An 18,411-nucleotide genomic window follows, 5' to 3' on the forward strand; every position below is an offset into this window, starting at 1 on the left:
GCGACCGTCTCCATCAGGGATGCCCCAGTACCCCACAGAAGGCAGAACTGCCTTTTAAAGAAAAACACGAAAAACCTTGAGAGAGAAAATTCATTTTAACGTTCCCCTTTTCAGTTGGGCTCAGCCTGCGGGTACCCACTTCTGTCAGAGAGCGTGCGCATGTGTCAGAAGTGGAGAACAAGACCGGTAAAGAGGAGCGAAAACGGGTGTACCTCACCTCTGTGACCAATCCGCCCCAGTTTATCAAAGAAGGGTTTGAATATTCTAATTCAATAGGCTCTATGGGCACGATTGCCGAAGCGGGTACAATTAAACAGCATGAATTAGTTTTCACAGTCATACCCCCATGCCCTGCGATGGACTGGACTGCTGGCCAGGGTCCACCCAGCCTGTCGCTCTGGCCCCCGCCTGCAGCCTTGAATTGGGCCGTGTGTCGGAGTCTTCACTAAATTCATCCGGACAAACATGCAAACTATCTAATAAATATCCGGGACAGATCGATATAATACAAGATTTTGAGCAAACAAATCATATTATTGCATTTAGTAAACGCACTGTCGTGTAGGTTTTTTTTTTCGCTTATAATCGTAAAATAAGTAAAATATAGTAATATAGTAAATTACTGCCATGACTTGTCTCAGTGCTGCAAGAGCGGTCCAGGAAGGGGGCGGGGTCTTCCCCTCTCTCAGGGCGGGACTTCCTGTCTCGCGCTGTTGGAGCACACAGAGGGTCCCAGCTCGCGCCGGTGGGGCTGTGCAGGGTCTCACCTGCAGGTCCGTCCCGCTGGAAGAACAAGTCTCCCTCCGTCAGGAGAACCGGACTCCCTGACCCGCCCTGAGCGGGTCCCTGCTGGGCCGGTGAGTCACGCTGGATCTGAGTTTAACTGAATCTGTTACTGAACTGAACTTAATGGGTTAATTGCGACGAGTTGAGCACGCCGCTGCGTCCTGCGTTGCGGTTTAGCCGGTCCGGTACTTTCCGGGGCTCATCTCCAGCTCGGAGTTCAACTGCAGTGAGAACACGAGCGGAACAAAGTCGGAGCTCAGCTGGACTTGAGCTTGTTGTTGCAGTACTTGTCCCGAACGGCAGGGGGCTGTGCATCGGAACACTCCACTTCATCTGATGAGTGGGTTAATATGCGATCATTACTTTGTCCGTTCCTTGTTTATATTTAAACTACATTCCCCGACCAGACTAATGTCCGTGTTTAATTTAAGAACTGCGTTTCGGCTACAGCTCACCGGATTGAGGGCACGTAGGTGTTGATGAGAGACTCGGCAGCAGTGAGTCACGAAACCGCTGCGCGTCTGGAACGGGACGCTACTGTACTGCTGCGGCTTCGACCTCGTTTGACCAGACGCTCGCTGGACACATCGCTGCTGCTAAATCGCTACAAAAGACACCAGCTCATGACCCGTAAAGTTAAGTTTTGCTTTGAACAGAACCGGAAATTAAATTGATAAAATTACTTGAGCAAAAAAACAAAACAACGTTTCTTGTTCCTCTGACCTTCTGAGCATTTCGATTTTTTTTTTAAGGTGATACATTTCTTGAGCACGGTGTGCCTTTTGCTGCCTTTTCAGAACTTTCAGTTTCTCTTGAAATAAACCTCCCCCTGTGTCAGTAGGAGCTCACATTTCAAATTAAGTTTGTTTTTAGTCAGTTCCGAGGTCCTCCTCTCTCAGTGGGGGAGGAGCTTGCTGGCGTGTTGTTTTGCTAAGTGGTAGTTGTCCCTTACGACGGTACCTGCTGACACCTGTGCACAAGACAAGTAGGACATTGTATTAATCAAAAAGAAATAATACAGCAATTAATATAGCTTCAAACTGTTTTTTCAGATGGAAATGGTGATGTGGTTAGGAAGGTTATGCAGTGAGAAAGGAATAAGTATTTTGCAGATAAAAATGTTACAGAGTTGTCCTAATATACACTGTGTGGACTAATGTCCATTCTCAGAGCAGGTGGATAATGTCTTCTTCTCCTGTCTGTCTCTCCCCCAGGAGCTGTAGAGACCAGCGCTCTCCCTGACACTGGGGACAGGGCTCCAGTCTGATCAGAGCTGTTATTAAAGTCTCTTCTCCTGTGTGTCTCTCCCCCAGGAGCTGTAGAGACCAGCACTCTCCCTGACACTGGGGACAGGGCTCCACTGAGCTGCAGCACTGTGAGCAGGAGTGGGGCTCCAGTCTGAGGCAGGACACAGAGCCCACAGCTCCTGAAGACAGACAGAGGCTCCCTGAGCAGCACAGGACCAGACAGAGTGAGGAGGAGCTCAGAGGACCAGAGTCTGTCCACATGGCAGAGCCAGAGACAGGCTGTGTTACACAAGGACTCAGTGCACCAGGGTGTGCTCTGTGTGTGAAGGGTGAGCTGGGAACTCAGGATGCAGTAGGATGTGGTTCTGTTGAACACAAACTCCAGATACTGGAATCTAGGAGTTTTAAAACAGAACCTCAGTGTGATTCACGAGGATTTGATGTTCCAGAATCTCATGAATCCTGTTCAGATATTGTGTCTCCCAGAGTGAAGAGTGAAAGTGATCTGGACTCCAGCTACACTGCAGATCTGTCCAGGATTCAGTCCCTCAGCACTGCAGCACTGGAAACCATCAGGTCCCATCAGGAGTCTGACCAGATCAAAACACAGGACAAGGGACAAGTGAGCATCTGTACAGGAACTGTCAAGAATCAGGAACAGAATCACACAGGAGAGAGACCGTACTGCTGTGAACACTGTGGGAAGAGTTTCAGTCGGGCAACAGCTCTCAAGAATCATGATCGAGTTCACAGAGGAAAGAAACTACTCTGCTGTGAACATTGTGGGAAGAGTTTCAATCAGAAAGGATCACTCAAAGATCATGAACGGATTCACACAGGAGAGAGACCGTACTGCTGTGAACTCTGTGGGAAGAGTTTCAACAGGGCGGGAACCCTCAGGAGTCACAAACGGATTCACACAGGAGAGAGACCGTTCTCCTGTGAACAGTGTGGGAAGAGTTTCAGCCATTCGGGAATTCTCAGAAATCACAAACGGATTCATACGGGAGAGAGACCTTACACCTGTGCCCAATGTGGGAAGAGCTTCAGTTGGGCGACACAGCTCAACATTCATGAGCAGGTTCACACAGGAGAGAGACCGTACTGCTGTGAACAGTGTGGGAAGAGTTTCAGCCATTCGGGAATTCTCAGAACTCACAAACGGATTCATACGGGAGAGAGACCTTACATCTGTGCCCAATGTGGGAAGAGCTTCAGTTGGGCGACACAGCTCAACATTCATGAGCAGGTTCACACAGGAGAGAGACCGTACTGCTGTGAACAGTGTGGGAAGAGTTTCGCTAGGGTAGGACACCTCAAGGTTCATGAACGGATTCACACGGGAGAGAAACCGTACTGCTGTGAGCAGTGTGGGAAGAGCTTCAACCAGGTAGGGGCCCTCAAGAGTCATGAACGGATTCACACAGGAGAGAAACCGTACTGCTGTGCACATTGTGGGAAGAGTTTCAACCAGGCTTCAAGTCTCAGGTATCATGAACAGATTCACAAGGTACCATTGTAGTGGGAAAGTATTACTACACTTCAAATTAAGTGTAATGAGAGAATATATCGGTAATGTCTCTCTTGCCTTGACCAAATGGATTGGAATTTTGTCTAAAAGCAGAAGAAGATGCTGCCATTTGATAAAGATTTTCCAGGTCTGGTATACGGACTAGGACCTCATAAAGCTGTCTACATTCTGAACCATCTATTGATGTACAGCACAGCTGGACTCTGGTCTACTTCTGCTCAGACTATGGGTCCAAGGTCACTTTCCCTCCCCCAGAGGAACATCCAGCAATGAGGAACTTGCAGGGTGGATACCAGAATTATCCATGCTCACATCCTGACCAGTTGCCAGCTGTGATGTCTGACCTGAAATACTAGCACGCAACTCATTGTCGTGGGTATGCTCACTGGATTCTCATGTCTTTTCACTAAGGGTGAGTTAGTGAGGTGCAGAATTCTGCCTCGAGACTCTTTCTGCGATAGGAGATATCTTGTGTTCGCAAACCTACTGGTTTTTTTTTTCAGCTGATCAACGAAAGAAGACCAGTTGGGCTCTTTCTGTTGACATGCTCAGTGTCCTAGTATATTCTGGAAGAAGCTGTAGCCGGGACGACCCGAGTTCTCCCCACCCCTCTCACTTGAGTAGAAATCTGATTTATTCAGATTCAAGCTGGGACTTCACCTCTTCTGTTAATTCAATATCACAGCAGATTGAGTCACAGGTATTCTGATATTTGTCGGTTTCTTATGCATGTTCTGGTGTTGTATCAATACATTTTTTATTATATAATTAGAATCCGTGTGTGAGACTGTAAATTATTGTTTAATTGATTCCTGACGGTCGTCCAGAACTCTCAGAATTTACTGTTCCAGTTTTGAATTGTTCTACTGAATGGCGAAAGAAACCTCAGAGCAGTGCAGCGTAGTGCTGGGAGCAGTGTGGGAAGAGATTCAGTCTGGCAGAGCACCTGAGAGCTGGTCTGGGGAGATTGTCCCCATTGGAGATGACCCAGAGCCCCACAGCAGGCAGAATGGCCTACAAGGCAGACGAATGACCTTTTTCTGTCCCCCTACTCAGTTTCTCCGGGTCAGGAGTGTCCACTTCTGTCAGAAAATATCCAGATATATCGGAAGTAGAAAACAAGGCAAAGTTAAAATGACTTCTACAAGGTTGAACTCAATAGTCAGCGTCAACTGTCTTGTTATTGAACATTTATATACATCGTGTAAAACGTGATTGTTACACAGGATCAGACTCGCTGTCTGTTCCTCAGGCTGGGACAGGAGATCACACACTGTATTATTATTATTGAGAGACAGGCTCACTGTCTGTTCCTCAGGCTGGGACAGGAGATTACACACTGTATTATTGTTGAGAGACAGGCTCACTGTCTGTTCCTCAGGCTGGGACAGGAGATCACACAGTGTATTATTATTATTGAGAGACAGGCTCACTGTCTGTTCCTCAGGCTGTGACAGGAGATCACACACTGTATTATTATTATTGAGAGACAGGCTCACTGTCTGTTCCTCAGGCTGGGACAGGAGATCACACACTGTATTATTGTTGAGAGACAGGCTCACTGTCTGTTCCTCAGGCTGGGACAGGAGATCACACACTGTATTATTATTATTGAGAGACAGGCTCACTGTCTGTTCCTCAGGCTGGGACAGGAGATTACACACTGTATTATTGTTGAGAGACAGGCTCACTGTCTGTTCCTCAGGCTGGGACAGGAGATCACACACTGTATTATTATTATTGAGAGACAGGCTCACTGTCTGTTCCTCAGGCTGGGACAGGAGATCACACACTGTATTATTATTATTATTGAGAGACAGGCTCACTGTCTGTTTCTCAGGCTGGGACAGGAGATCACACACTGTATTATTATTATTGAGAGACAGGCTCACTGTCTGTTCCTCAGGCTGGGACAGGAGATCACACACTGTATTATTATTATTGAGAGACAGGCTCACTGTCTGTTCCTCGGGCTGGGACAGGAGATCACACACTGTATTATTATTATTGAGAGACAGGCTCACTGTCTGTTCCTCGGGCTGGGACAGGAGATCACACACTGTATTATTATTATTGAGAGACGGGCTCACTGTCTATTCCTCATGCTGGTACAGGAGATCACACACCGTATATATACATGTCGCTATTTTTCTGGTGTCACACCAAACACTGGTCGACTAAACATTATGCCATACTTTATAAAAACAATATAATGCTCGTGGTTAAGCGAACAAAACATTATTTTATTTTAAAATACATTATTTTGTATAGATTTCTTTTATAGTATGTAAAATTTAGTAAATGACTTACTTAAATTACTATTATTAACTTGGTGCTCACCTTTTCTCATATTCAAATCAAATTGATGTTATTCCTTTCACATTTACTGTTATAAGCAGGAAGCTTGTATTTACCGCGTCAGTGCTGCAAGAGCTGTACAAGAAAGGGGCGGGGTCTTTCCCTCTCTCAGGGCGGGACTTCCTGTCTCGCGCTGCTGGAGCACACAGAGGGTCCCAGCTCGCGCCAGTGGGGGCTGCGCGTGTCTGCGCTGTGCAGGGTCTCACCTGCAGCTCCGTCCCGCTGGAAGAACAAGTCTCCCTCCGTCAGGAGAACCGGACTCCCTGACCCGCCCTGAGCGGGTCCCTGCTGGGCCGGTGAGTCACGCTGAGTCTGAGTCCGTCTGTTGACATCTGAGCTCATTTCTGACCGCAGCCTGCGGGCTGCTCCCCAGATGTGTGACTTTCTGAGCCCGCTGTCTGCGCTGTGTCCTCTCGCCCTGAGCACAGGGTGCAGGTGCTGATCCTGCTGGAACTGTGGTTCCGCTGGGCGCACAGTGCCCACCCGGACCCGGACCCGGACCCGATCAGCGCCCGTTACTATGGCTACCGTAAAGCGCTCACCGGAAGCCGGAAGTGCGCTGGAGATGCTCGTGTCCGTCAGTAATTCTACAAACACGATATCAAACTGAGACCCCAAAGGTTGAAAGAATAAGGGGGGAATTCCGGATATTTTATACGATTTAGAAATTTCTCCTGTACGGCGTTTTATAGATTAAACAAAGATGGCTGAAGCAACCCGAGCTCTGGTTTGCGGTGGTTCTGGTTCGAAACGTTGTTTCCTTCAGTAAGAGGGGAGTCCAGTGACGAGCACAGAGAGAGGTGTTATCAGTGTCTTCATGCTTCACCGCTGTTTATATTGAGCCCCTGCAGTGGGAGTGAAGAGAAAACAGTGTCCTGTTGTTTCTGTCTCGTCCTTTGGACTGTCAGCCTGCTCCTGTGTCTGGGACCCAAATCTTTTTAATAATTGTGTTCAGTGTAAGAAGACTCTGCTAAACTCTTTTGGTCACATGTTTCATACATTTTCTTCTTGAAAGAAAAATTCTACCAAATACTAACTTGTACATTGAATGTGTCCTGAGATTAGTAGGGCATTGTATTAATTTAACATAAATAATACAGACACTAACACATCTGAAAATATCTTTATTGAGATACATATGGTAAAGAATGTTTGACTAAGTGAAATAAAATCTGGTTATGAAAGTTAAACAGCGAGAGAGAAATATTTTACAGACATAAATGTCCGTTCTCAGAGCAAGTGAATAAAGTCTCTTCTCCTGTGTGTCTCTTCCCCAGGAGCTGTAGAGACCAGCGCTCTCCCTGACACTGGGGACAGGGCTCCAGTCTGATCAGAGCTGTTATTAAAGTCTCTTCTCCTGTGTGTCTCTCCCCCAGGAGCTGTAGAGACCAGCGCTCTCCCTGACACTGGGGACAGGGCTCCAGTCTGATCAGAGCTGTTATTAAAGTCTCTTCTCCTGTGTGTCTCTTCCCCAGGAGCTGCAGAGACCAGCGCTCTCCCTGACACTGGGGACAGGGCTCCACTGAGCTGCAGCACTGTGAGCAGGAGTGGGGCTCCAGTCTGAGGCAGGACACAGAGCCCACAGCTCCTGAAGACAGACAGGGGCTCCCTGAGCAGCACAGGACCAGACAGAGTGAGGAGGAGCTCAGAGGACCAGAGTCTGTCCACATGGCAGAGCCAGAGACAGGCTGTGTTACACAAGGACTCAGTGCACCAGGGTGTGCTCTGTGTGTGAAGGGTGAGCTGGGAACTCGGAATGCAGTAGGATGTGGTTGTGTTGAACACAAACTCCAGATACTGGAATCTGAGAGTTTTAAAACAGAACCTCAGTGTGAGACACAAGGATTTGATGCTCAAGAATCTCATGAATCCTGTTCAGATGTTGTGTCTCCCAGTGTGAAGAGTGAAAGTGATCTGGACTCCAGCTACACTGCAGATCTGTCCAGGATTCAGTCCCTCAGCACTGCAGCTCTGGAGTCCCATCAGGAATCTGACCAGATCAAAACACAGACTGAGGAACCACTGAGCATCTGTGCAGAAGATCTCAAGAATCTCAAGAAACGGACTCATACAGGAGAGAAACTGCTCTGCTGTGAACATTGTGGGAAGAGTTTCAATCAGGCAGGAGCCCTCAAAGATCATGAACGGATTCACACAGGAGAGAGACCGTACTGCTGTGAGCACTGTGGGAAGAGTTTCAACCGTTCAGGAACTCTGAGAAGTCACAAACGGATTCACACAGGAGAGAGACCGTACTGCTGTAAACAGTGTGGGAAGAGTTTTCATGTGGCAGCATCTCTCAGGCGTCATGAAAGGATTCACACAGGAGAGAGACCGTACTGCTGTAAGCAGTGTGGGAAGAGTTTCAATCAAGCAGCAAATCTCAAGATTCATGAACGGATTCACACAGGAGAGAAACCGTACTGCTGTGAGCACTGTGGGAAGAGTTTCAACCAGGCAGGAGTCCTCAAGTATCATGAACGGATCCACACAGGAGAGAGACCGTACTGCTGTGAGCAGTGTGGGAAGAGTTTTAATCAGGCAACAAATCTTAAGATTCATGAACGGATTCACACAGGAGATAGACTGTACTGGTGTGAACAGTGCGGGAAGAGTTTCAAGCAGGCAGGAGCCCTCAAGTATCATGAAAAGATTCACACAGGAGAGAAACCGTACTGCTGTGAACACTGTGGAAAGAGCTTCAGTTTGGCAACAAATCTCAAGACTCATGAACGAATTCACACCAGAGAGAAACCTTTCTGCTGTGAACATTGCGGGAAGAGTTTTAGTCAGGCAGGAGCCCTCAAGTATCATGAACGGATTCACACTAGAGACAGACCGTACTGCTGTGAATCCTGTGGGAAGAGTTTCAACCGGTCAGGAAACCTTAAACGTCATGAACGGATTCACACAGCAGAGAAACAGTTGTAGCAGCAACGCATGTTATTTCACCTAGAATGAGGTGATATGAAATGTTATTAGACATCTTTTTGTCATTCTTACCAAACAACCTGAGCCTCATCATGAAAGTAAAGGAATGCCACTAAGAAATGGTGCCATTTGTCAAGGATCTTCCAACACGCATGAACACAGATCAGGACATTATCAAGATGTCTAAATAAGCCATCTGCTATATCCCCCTGCAGCTCACAGCTGGCAGCCCACTGGAGCTCAGAACGGTGTGTGTCTAGCCAGTACCTGGATGGTAGACCCCCTGGGAAAGTTAGTTGGACCTGTAGGGGGTGCTCTCACCCTATGGTCTGTGTGGGTCCTAATGCGCCAGTATGTTGACGGGGCCACTATACTGGCAGAAGGTTCTTTCGATGAGACGTAAAACCGAGGTCCTGACTCTCTGTGGTCATTAAAATTCCCAGGGCGTCTCTCGAGAAGAGTAGGGGTGTCTCCCCGGTGTCCTGACCACCTTAGCTTTACCAGGAGGTCACCCCTCCAGCTACTGAGCTGCAGCGGGCTGCCAGAGGTGAGGTGCAGGGTGACACAGCTTGTTGTAGCTTTTAATGGAGTGGAATATCATTTAAGGGTCAATTGCAACGGACTGAAAGCCGTGTACTAACCGGAGATCGGCCCCTGGGTACCGGGCAGCTCCGCGGTGAGACAGCGCGAGACCTTCAGGCCCATCGCAACGGACTTGACCCCTGAATTCAGTCCGCCGTGCTGCAGTGAACCTCCCCGGAATCGCAGCGAACCCGGAGCACCAGCTGCCGCCCTCAGGGGGTGACTAAAGGAGGGAACTAACTTAAACCACCTCTTCACATGGGTTCAGCAGCTCAGTCAGCTCAGTCTCGGGACCACAAGAAGACATTGGCGATCGTAATGGAAACGATATCGTCGCTACGTCACGAACTTAATATTACAGTGGAAAACGATTGTAATATTTAACTAAAGTGGCTTTCCAGTCGCACCCCATTTACTAATAATGAAGTTTATGAATACGTGTCATTTCTCAGTAATAAAGCTTAATGTCTCATCTTTTCCAGTATTATAGTTCATGTATATAGAGCGCTTTGTATGCACCAGTGAGTTTTCAGACCGCCTGGGTTGTGAACAGAACTGACATGAAGGAAATTCCTTTTTTTAATGGGCTGTATGTCTTAAATGTGTTCGGTCACAGCTGGGGTAGCTGCGGAATAGGCTTGTTGTCATTTTTATTGCAACAGGACTCGACACTCGTGGTTCTCATGGGGAAGCAGGGATATTCCGGCGTCTGGGCGACAGGGAAGAAGCTGTGGGTTGGGTCAGTGTAGAGCGCTTTAAAGAGGAAAAAAAAAAACTTCGGCATCTTTTTAAAAGTGATTTGTGGCCGATCTTCAGAACGCTGTCCCCCTCTCTGGCCTGTGGCTGTGGGGCCTTCTTCAAGTGTGACACCAAAAGTAGGCTCCACAACCGAAATGATGTGTTTCGTTTCTTTTCTTTTCTTCTCGGGCATGGAATTAACATTTACTTGTTCCTTTGCGTATATTAACACGGCCTCTGTGTTAGTTTACCAATCAGATTCATGTTCTGATAGGGGCAGTGCGTGCTCATTAGAACCACAACAACGCTGAGCCCTCAGCGCCGCACTGAGCTCAAGTTCAGCTGGTCTCCAGTTTTGTTCCAGTGTTTCATTGCAGTTCAGCTCGGAGCTGGAGGTGATCTAACAGGTGTGCAACTTAGCACACAGAGGCTGGCCAACTCCGAAAGTTCATCACAACTGACATATTAGCATTAACAAGGCAATCTTGTTGTGTGAATGTATTTCCAATGGTATTACCAACAGATCAGTTATAGATAGATTTTCTTTTTCCATTTCACATCTTGACAGTTATTACAATAAACTTCCTAAATATAAACGTTTTGCAAGTCAATCCAGAACAAGTTTGTGTAGAGAGGATTAACAAATGTCAGTTTATTTCCCAGCCTTACAGAATACGCATAAATCATCTTGTTTAAAACTATAAGTTTTTAGTTTAACATGGTAAAACCTAATAACACTTTCACTACTTGAACACTATTTGTGAGGCTGTACATGTATCATGAGTTCCCTGGTCCGCCCCTCTCTCTGTCTTCCGGTGTCACACACAAACCTGTCCGCAAACTCATTTACTAAATGTATCGGGACAAACACAAAATCAGTTATAAATCGCATAATTCGAGTGGTTAAATTATTAAATCGCAATCCAAAATTTGTAAAACATCCTCGAATGTATTTTATATTTTATACTTGTTAATTTTATTTTAAAGTCTTATTTCTTTCTTATATTGTACTATTATCAACAATAAATAAAAAAAAAGCTGTAGAGGAAGGGGGCGTGGTCTTCTCTCCTCTCAGGGCGGGACTTCCTGTCTCGCGCCAGTGGGGGCTGCGCGTGTCTGCGCTGTGCAGGGTCTCACCCGCAGGTCCGTCCCGCTGGAAGAACAAGTCTCCCTCCGTCAGGAGAACCGGACTCCCTGACCCGCCCTGAGCGGGTCCCTGCTGGGCCGGTGAGTCACGCTGAGTCTGAGTCCGTCTGTTGACATCTGAGCTCATTTCTGACCGCAGCCTGCGGGCTGCTCCCCAGATGTGTGACTTTCTGAGCCCGCTGTCTGCGCTGTGTCCTCTCGCCCTGAGCACAGGGTGCAGGTGCTGATCCTGCTGGAACTGTGGTTCCGCTGGGCGCACAGTGCCCACCCGGACCCGGACCCGGACCCGATCAGCGCCCGTTACTATGGCTACCGTAAAGCGCTCACCGGAAGCCGGAAGTGTGCTGTAAATATTGTACCAGTAAATACATTGGAATTGAAAACATTAAACACTGTTCAAAATAATTCGTAAAAAATAACATATAACATTCTCAGACATTTGAAAATTTCTCGTGTAACAGTTTACTGTGACGCGGTGCGAGCCCACAATCTCATTTCCGCTGGTCGGGTCCGGTTTCACAAAAATACAGAACATTTCGGGCCGGACCCGGTCCGTGTTTCTGAGGTCTCGGGTCCGTGTCCCTCAGTAAGAGGAGCGGAGCGGAGTCCGGCTCGTCTTCCAGCTGACCCGAGTCCTGTGGAGTCCCAGCGAGTTCAGGAGCAGTCCGAGCGGAGTCCAGTGACGAGCACAGAGAGAGGTGTTATCAGTGTCTTCATGCTTCACCGCTGTTTATATTGAGCCCCTGCAGTGGGAGTGAAGAGAAAACAGTGTCCTGTTGTTTCTGTCTCGTCCCCTGGACTGTCAGCCTGCTCCTGCGGTCGGGACAGGGCCGCTGTAAGAGATCAGGTCCGGATTTAACTGCGAGATTGCCGAGTCTGTGTGAGTGAATCGTAAAAGAGTGAATATTATCAGATATTATTGTCATAATAATAATTTCACTCTCGCATATCAATTTTCTACATACACATAAGAATAGACTTTCATACTTTTATGAAGTATGGTTGTCAATAGAGAGAAACTGGAGTGCAAGTAATGTATTGTAATAGTTTGAGAAACATCCTTCTCCAGGTTATCTTGCTGTATAGAGAAATAATAATGTGTGCATGAAATTAAATAAATTATAGACTGATATTAAACCTCAAGTCTGATGTGTCTTAAAGATCAAGTGTTGAGACAGCAGCAGTGAACACTTTTTTACAGTGCAGTCTTACAGAAGCAGAGCTGAGTTTCCAGTGCTGTAACACAGGAAGAGAACTGGGAGAGCACAGCTGCTGTCTCAACCAGGGTCCCTACAGAGCTGCTGGTGTGCGTTCCAGCTGAGCTGTGTTACACAACTGTACCCTGGAGTGAACCCAGAGCAGGATTAGATCGAGGCAGAGGTGTCCAGTCCTGGTTCTGCAGGGTCAGTCAGTGTGTCTGCTGGTCTTCACTCCTTCATGAGCCAATCAGAGCCTCCAGGCAGGGTCCTGGCTCTAGGACAGGGGTGTCCAGTCCTGGTCCTGCAGGGTCAGTCAGTGTGTCTGCTGGTCTTCACTCCTTCATGAGCCAATCAGAGCCTCCAGGCAGGGTCCTGGCTCTAGGACAGGGGTGTCCAGTCCTGGTCCTGCAGGGTCAGTCAGTGTGTCTGCTGGTCTTCACTCCTTCATGAGCCAGTCAGAGCCTCCAGGCAGGGTCCTGGCTCTGCAGACATGCTTATCTTGGTTCTTAAAAGTTTGTAACATTTGCCAAACATCATTGTGGCTGATAAAACTACATTAAAGTTCTTTTTATACATAATTAATAAGATGGTTAGAAAAGCCATAGAGAAAGGAAGGAATGTTTTACAGATAACATGTTGCATAGTTGTCCTGATATACACTGTGTGGACTAATGTCATTCTCAGAGCAGGTGAATAAAGTCTTCTTATCTGTGTGTCTCTTCCCCAGGAGCTGTAGAGACCAGCGCTCTCCCTGACACTGGGGACAGGGCTCCACTGAGCTGCAGCACTGTGAGCAGGAGTGGGGCTCCAGTCTGAGGCAGGACACAGAGCCCACAGCTCCTGAAGACAGACAGGGGCTCCCTGAGCAGCACAGGACCAGACAGAGTGAGGAGGAGCTGAGGACCAGAGTCTGTCCACATGGCAGAGCCAGAGACAGGCTGTGTTACACAAGGACTCAGTGCACCAGGGTGTGCTCTGTGTGTGAAGGGTGAGCTGGGAACTCAGGATGCAGTAGGATGTGGTTGTGTTGAACACAAACTCCAGATACTGGAATCTAGGAGTTTTAAAACAGAACCTCAGTGTGAGACACAAGGACTTGATCTTCAAGAATCTCATGAATCCTGTTCAGATGTTGTGTCTCCCAGTGTGAAGAGTGAAAGTGATCTGGACTCCAGCTACACTGCAGATCTGTCCAGGATTCAGTCCCTCAGCTCTGCAGCACTGGACACTGAGTCCCATCAGGAGTCTGACCAGATTAAAACACAGAGCAAGGAACTTGTGAGCATCTGTACAGGAACTGTCGAGAATCATGAACAGAATCACACAGGAGAGAAACGATACTGCTGTGAACAGTGTGGGAAGAGTTTCAGGTGGGCAGGATCTCTCAAGCGTCATGAACAGATTCACACAGGAGAGAGACCGTACTGCTGTGAACAGTGTGGGAAGAGTTTCAACCATTCAGGAACTCTGAGAAGTCACAAACGGATTCACACGGGAGAGAGACCGTACTGCTGTGAACAGTGTGGGAAGAGTTTCATTAGGAGGGAAGACCTTAAGATTCATGAACGGATTCACACAGGAGAGAGACCGTACTGCTGTGAACAGTGTGGGAAGAGTTTCAAATATTCAGGTGCACTCAAGCATCATGAACGGATTCACACAGGAGAGAGACCGTACTGCTGTGAACAGTGTGGGAAAAGTTTCAAGCAGGCAGGAGCCCTTAAGACTCATGAACGGATTCACACAGGAGAGAGACCGTACTGCTGTGAGCACTGTGGGAAGAGTTTCAGCGACGCTGGAGCCCTCAAGTGTCATGAACGGATTCACACAGGAGAGAGACCGTACTGCTGTGAACAGTGTGGGAAAAGTTTCAATCAGGCAGGAGCCCTCAGGAGTCATGAGCGGATTCACACAAGAGAAAGACCGTACTGCTGTGAACAGCTGGGAAAGAGTTTCAGTCAGGCAGCAAATCTCAAGACTCATGAACGGATTCACACAGGAGAGAGACCGTACTGCTGTGAGCACTGTGGGAAAACTTTCAACCAGACAGGAGCCCTTAAAAGTCATGAGCGGATTCACACAGGAGAGAGACCGTACTGCTGTCAACAGTGTGGAAAAAGCTTCAAGCAGTCAGGAGCCCTCAAACATCATGAGCGGATTCACACAGGAGAGAGACCGTACTGCTGTGAACAGTGTGGGAAGAGTTTCCGTGTAGCAACAGCTCTCAGGTGTCATGAACGGATTCACACAGGAGAGAGACCGTACTGCTGTAAACAGTGTGGGAAGAGTTTCAATTTTGCAGCACAGCTCAAGATACATGAACGGATTCACACAGGAGAGAGACCGTACTGCTGTGAACAGTGTGGGAAGAGTTTCAAGCAGGCAGGAGCCCTCAAGCATCACGAACGGATTCACACAGGAGAGAGACCGTACTGCTGTGAACAGTGTGGGAAGAGCTTCAGTGTGGCAACAGCTCTCAGGTGTCATGAACGGATTCACACAGGAGAGAGACCATACTGCTGTAAACAGTGCGGGAAGAGTTTCAACCAGGCAGGAGCCCTCAAGAGTCATGAACGAATTCATACAGGAGAGAGACCATACTGCTGTGGACAGTGTGGGAAGAGCTTCAAGTATTCAGAAGCCCTCAAGCATCATGAGGAGATTCATACAGGCGAGAGACGGTACTGCTGTGAACAGTGTGGGAAGAGTTTCCATAACGCAGCCAATCTGAAGAGACATGAACGGGTTCACACTGGAGAGAGACCGTACTGCTGCCAACAGTGTGGGAAGAGCTTCAGCCAGGTAGCACATCTGAAGTGTCACGAACGGATTCACACTGGAGAGAGATCATAATGCTCTTCAATAGTGTGGGAAGAGTTTCAGCCCTCAAACGTCATAAAGGAATTCATACCGGACAGAAACCTTCGAAGTGGGAAAGTAGAGTATTTAAATTAAAATTAAGTGCTATGAAAGATTATTCCAATCTTTCTAATAATCTGCTTTGACTAAGCAGAACAGTGTAAGAGTTTGATCACAATCTTCCAGGTCTGGAACACAGACCAGACTGTCATGAAGCTCTCTAAATTCTGAGTATTCTGATGATATATCGTGCAGCCCAACTCCATTGTCTTGCTAGTCTCTTTCTGCTATGACTACGGGTCTGAGGTCACTGTCCATCCCCTACAAGTACATTCACCAACGAGGGATATGCACAGAGGGTAACAGTGATTGTCCCTGTTAACATCCTCACCCATCGCCAGTTGTGATGTTGTACATTAAACACTGATTCACAAATCGTTGTCATAGGTTAACTCATTGGCTTCTCACTTCTCCAATTTACCTGACATAAATTATCATGATGCCTCTTCTTTGCAGAGATGCCCTCAGCGGCAGCACTAGGTATAGTACTCTGCACTGGGACACTCCCAGCACACAGCAAACAGCTGGCAACTGGGAGCACAGACCAGCCCAGCTCCGTCTTCTCACTGGGGAAATTTTAAATTCACCAAGAATGTTGGCCAGTGGATCTTTGAGTATAAAATGTCTTTATTCACGTTATAATTCCTGAGAGTTCAACTATTATACTGAATAGAAATTTGATGTTTAGAAACCGTGTGAGAATGGAAATCGTTATGCGTGGTTGATTCCTAATGGTTGTGAAGAACTTTTTCGATTTCTGAGTCACAGTAAATGAAAACCATCAGATCACATCGTACTGCTGTGAACAGTGTGGTAAAAGGTTCAGTCTGGCAGGGCACCTGAGAGATGGCTTGGAGTGACTCTCTTCTCAAAGATGCCCCAGTACCCCACAGCCAGCAGAATTACCTCAATGAAAACACAGAGAAGCACAAAATCCAAATATATTTGAGCTTTCCCCCCTATTCAGTTTGCACAGCCTGGAGTGTCTGCTTCTGTCAGAAAACATCCAAATATATTGATAGAAGAAATACAAGACAAAGATGAAAGAATGTAAATAAAAATAGTTTGGTTTATCCCCTTATTGTAACCTGTTATCCCCGATGTATCAAAATATGGTTTAAATATTCCAATTCAACAAACTTTATTGGCACGATCAATGAATTACAGTGTTGCCAAAATAGATACAATATTTACAGACATTTATAATATAAACATGGTATTGGAATTTTACTTAAATCACATAAAATATTATGGTGAGACAGACTCACTCTTCCCTAGACTGACAGGAGATCACACACTGTATTATTATTATTTAGAGACAGGCTCACTGTTCCTCAGGCTGGGACAGGAGATCACACGCTGTATTATTATTATTGAGAGACAGGCTCACTGTTCCTCAGGCTGGGACAGGAGATCACACGCTGTATTATTATTATTGAGAGACAGGCTCACTGTCTGATCCTCAGGCTGGGACAGGAGATCACACGCTGTATTATTATTATTGAGAGACAGGCTCACTGTCTGATCCTCAGGCTGGGACAGGAGATCACACACTGCATTGAGAGACAGACTCACTGTCTGTTCCTTAGACTGACAGGAGATCACACACTGTATTATTATTAAGAGACAGGCTCACTGTTCCTTAGACTGACAGGAGATCACACTGCATTGAAAGACAGTTACGTTTCTAGTGTTTAAGAGTCTAAGAGTGAGGGACAATTGCACCAAACTGAAAGCAATGTACTAACTGGAGAGAACTGAATTCACTGTATGATGTTGAAAGAGTGGTGGGTGCTCCCTGATAGTAGGGCATTACAGTAGTCTAACCTGCTGTACACAAGAGCATGTATTAATTTATCTGTGTCTTGAGAGGAGAGAAACTGCCTTAATTTTGCAATATTACTTAACTGTAGGAAGCATGTTTTAGATACTGTTTTAACATGAGAGTTAAATGAGAGCCTTGTGTCTAATACAAGCCTAGGTTACATGCTGAGTCTTGAGGCAAATTTTTAAATCCTCTGAGTTAATGCTGAAGTTATAGTAGTCCTATCAGTATTGTTGCTCCAAACAACAGAACCTTAGTTTTATCAGTTGAGTAACAAAAAGTGTCCTGTCTCATCAATTGAATTGAAAGTCAATTGAATAGATTTGTTTTCATTTTTATTGTCATGGCACTCGACACTTGTGGTTCTCAGGGGAAAGCAGGGGGTTTCAGGGATCGGGGCTACAGGGAAGAAGCTGTGTTGGGTCAATGTGGGGTGCATTAAAGAAATAAAAACATCAGCATCTTTTTAAAAGTGATCTGTTCAACAGTGCTGAAACAGCTGGAGCATGCCGAAAGTCTCAGGAGATGGAACAGGAGGCTCATCCCAGCTGAGAGCCGGGTTGTGTAGTACCACAGTGGTGGTGCTGGCTCTTGATGGACTGGTACACAGGCCAGACGAGATCCCAGCAAAACGTTGTTTTAAAATTCCAAAGGCTCACAAGTACTGATGCACCTTTATCTGGTGTATTTCAGCACTAATGCTTTCTTAAAAGTACAAATATTAAATTGACGGGGGCATTCGGTTATATAGAGACATAACACAGGCAAAGCTGTCAGTTGTCAAACCTGTCTTCATCAGTTCAACATACCTGTAATGTACTTATCTTACCATCTCAAATGGAGAAGATCCACAAACATAAAAAAACAGATGAAATGCATCAGACTTACATTTATACTGTTGCAGAGAGAAATGCATGAGGACATGCGGTTATATAAAAACACGGCACAGGCAAAATCATTATAACGTGGCCTACGTATTAATTTAGTAATGAGATTAATGTTCCGGTGAAGGTCCCCCTGTAGTCCCTGTAAATTAGAACAACAACTAAACTCATTTCTCCGTCCCGTACCGAGCCCAGGCTCAGCTGCTCCCCAGACTTGTTCCGCCCTTGTTTGAACCTGTACGCGATGCACTCTGGGTACCTGAGC

The 18,411-nt window shown here is 46.7% G+C and overlaps 2 protein-coding genes across 2 annotated transcripts; both read left to right on the forward strand.

The window, feature by feature from the left end:
- The first annotated feature begins 636 nt into the window (after positions 1–636).
- Positions 637–9,889, forward strand: LOC148829021 (uncharacterized). Its single transcript, XM_088923570.1, has 6 exons — positions 637–857; positions 1,237–3,554; positions 4,621–4,687; positions 6,135–6,218; positions 6,346–6,503; positions 7,428–9,889. The coding sequence occupies exons 2-6, from the start codon at positions 2,293–2,295 to the stop codon at positions 8,851–8,853; spliced, it is 2,997 nt and encodes a 998-aa protein (XP_088779696.1). The 5' UTR covers positions 637–857; positions 1,237–2,292; the 3' UTR covers positions 8,854–9,889.
- A 1,356-nt stretch (positions 9,890–11,245) lies between these two features.
- LOC148829022 (uncharacterized) lies at positions 11,246–15,814 on the forward strand. The gene is made up of 2 exons (XM_088923274.1): positions 11,246–11,400; positions 13,246–15,814. The coding sequence occupies exon 2, from the start codon at positions 13,437–13,439 to the stop codon at positions 15,369–15,371; it is 1,935 nt and encodes a 644-aa protein (XP_088779400.1). The 5' UTR covers positions 11,246–11,400; positions 13,246–13,436; the 3' UTR covers positions 15,372–15,814.
- Positions 15,815–18,411: the final 2,597 nt, after the last annotated feature.

Source organism: Atractosteus spatula, chromosome 8, assembly GCF_055471065.1.
Source record: "Atractosteus spatula isolate fAtrSpa1 chromosome 8, fAtrSpa1.hap1, whole genome shotgun sequence".
In the NCBI taxonomy this organism is placed as follows: domain Eukaryota; kingdom Metazoa; phylum Chordata; class Actinopteri; order Semionotiformes; family Lepisosteidae; genus Atractosteus; species Atractosteus spatula.

Bases quoted from the DNA above. Each gene is read 5' to 3' on its own strand.
- LOC148829022 (XM_088923274.1), top strand. From the start codon at position 13,437: ATGGCAGAGCCAGAGACAGGCTGTGTTACACAAGGACTCAGTGCACCA.
- LOC148829021 (XM_088923570.1), top strand. From the start codon at position 2,293: ATGGCAGAGCCAGAGACAGGCTGTGTTACACAAGGACTCAGTGCACCA. The intron at 3,555-4,620 runs GTGGGAAAGTAT...CCCCCTACTCAG, and splicing joins ATTCACAAGGTACCATTGTA to TTTCTCCGGGTCAGGAGTGT. The intron at 4,688-6,134 runs GCAAAGTTAAAA...TCTCACCTGCAG, and splicing joins TATCGGAAGTAGAAAACAAG to CTCCGTCCCGCTGGAAGAAC.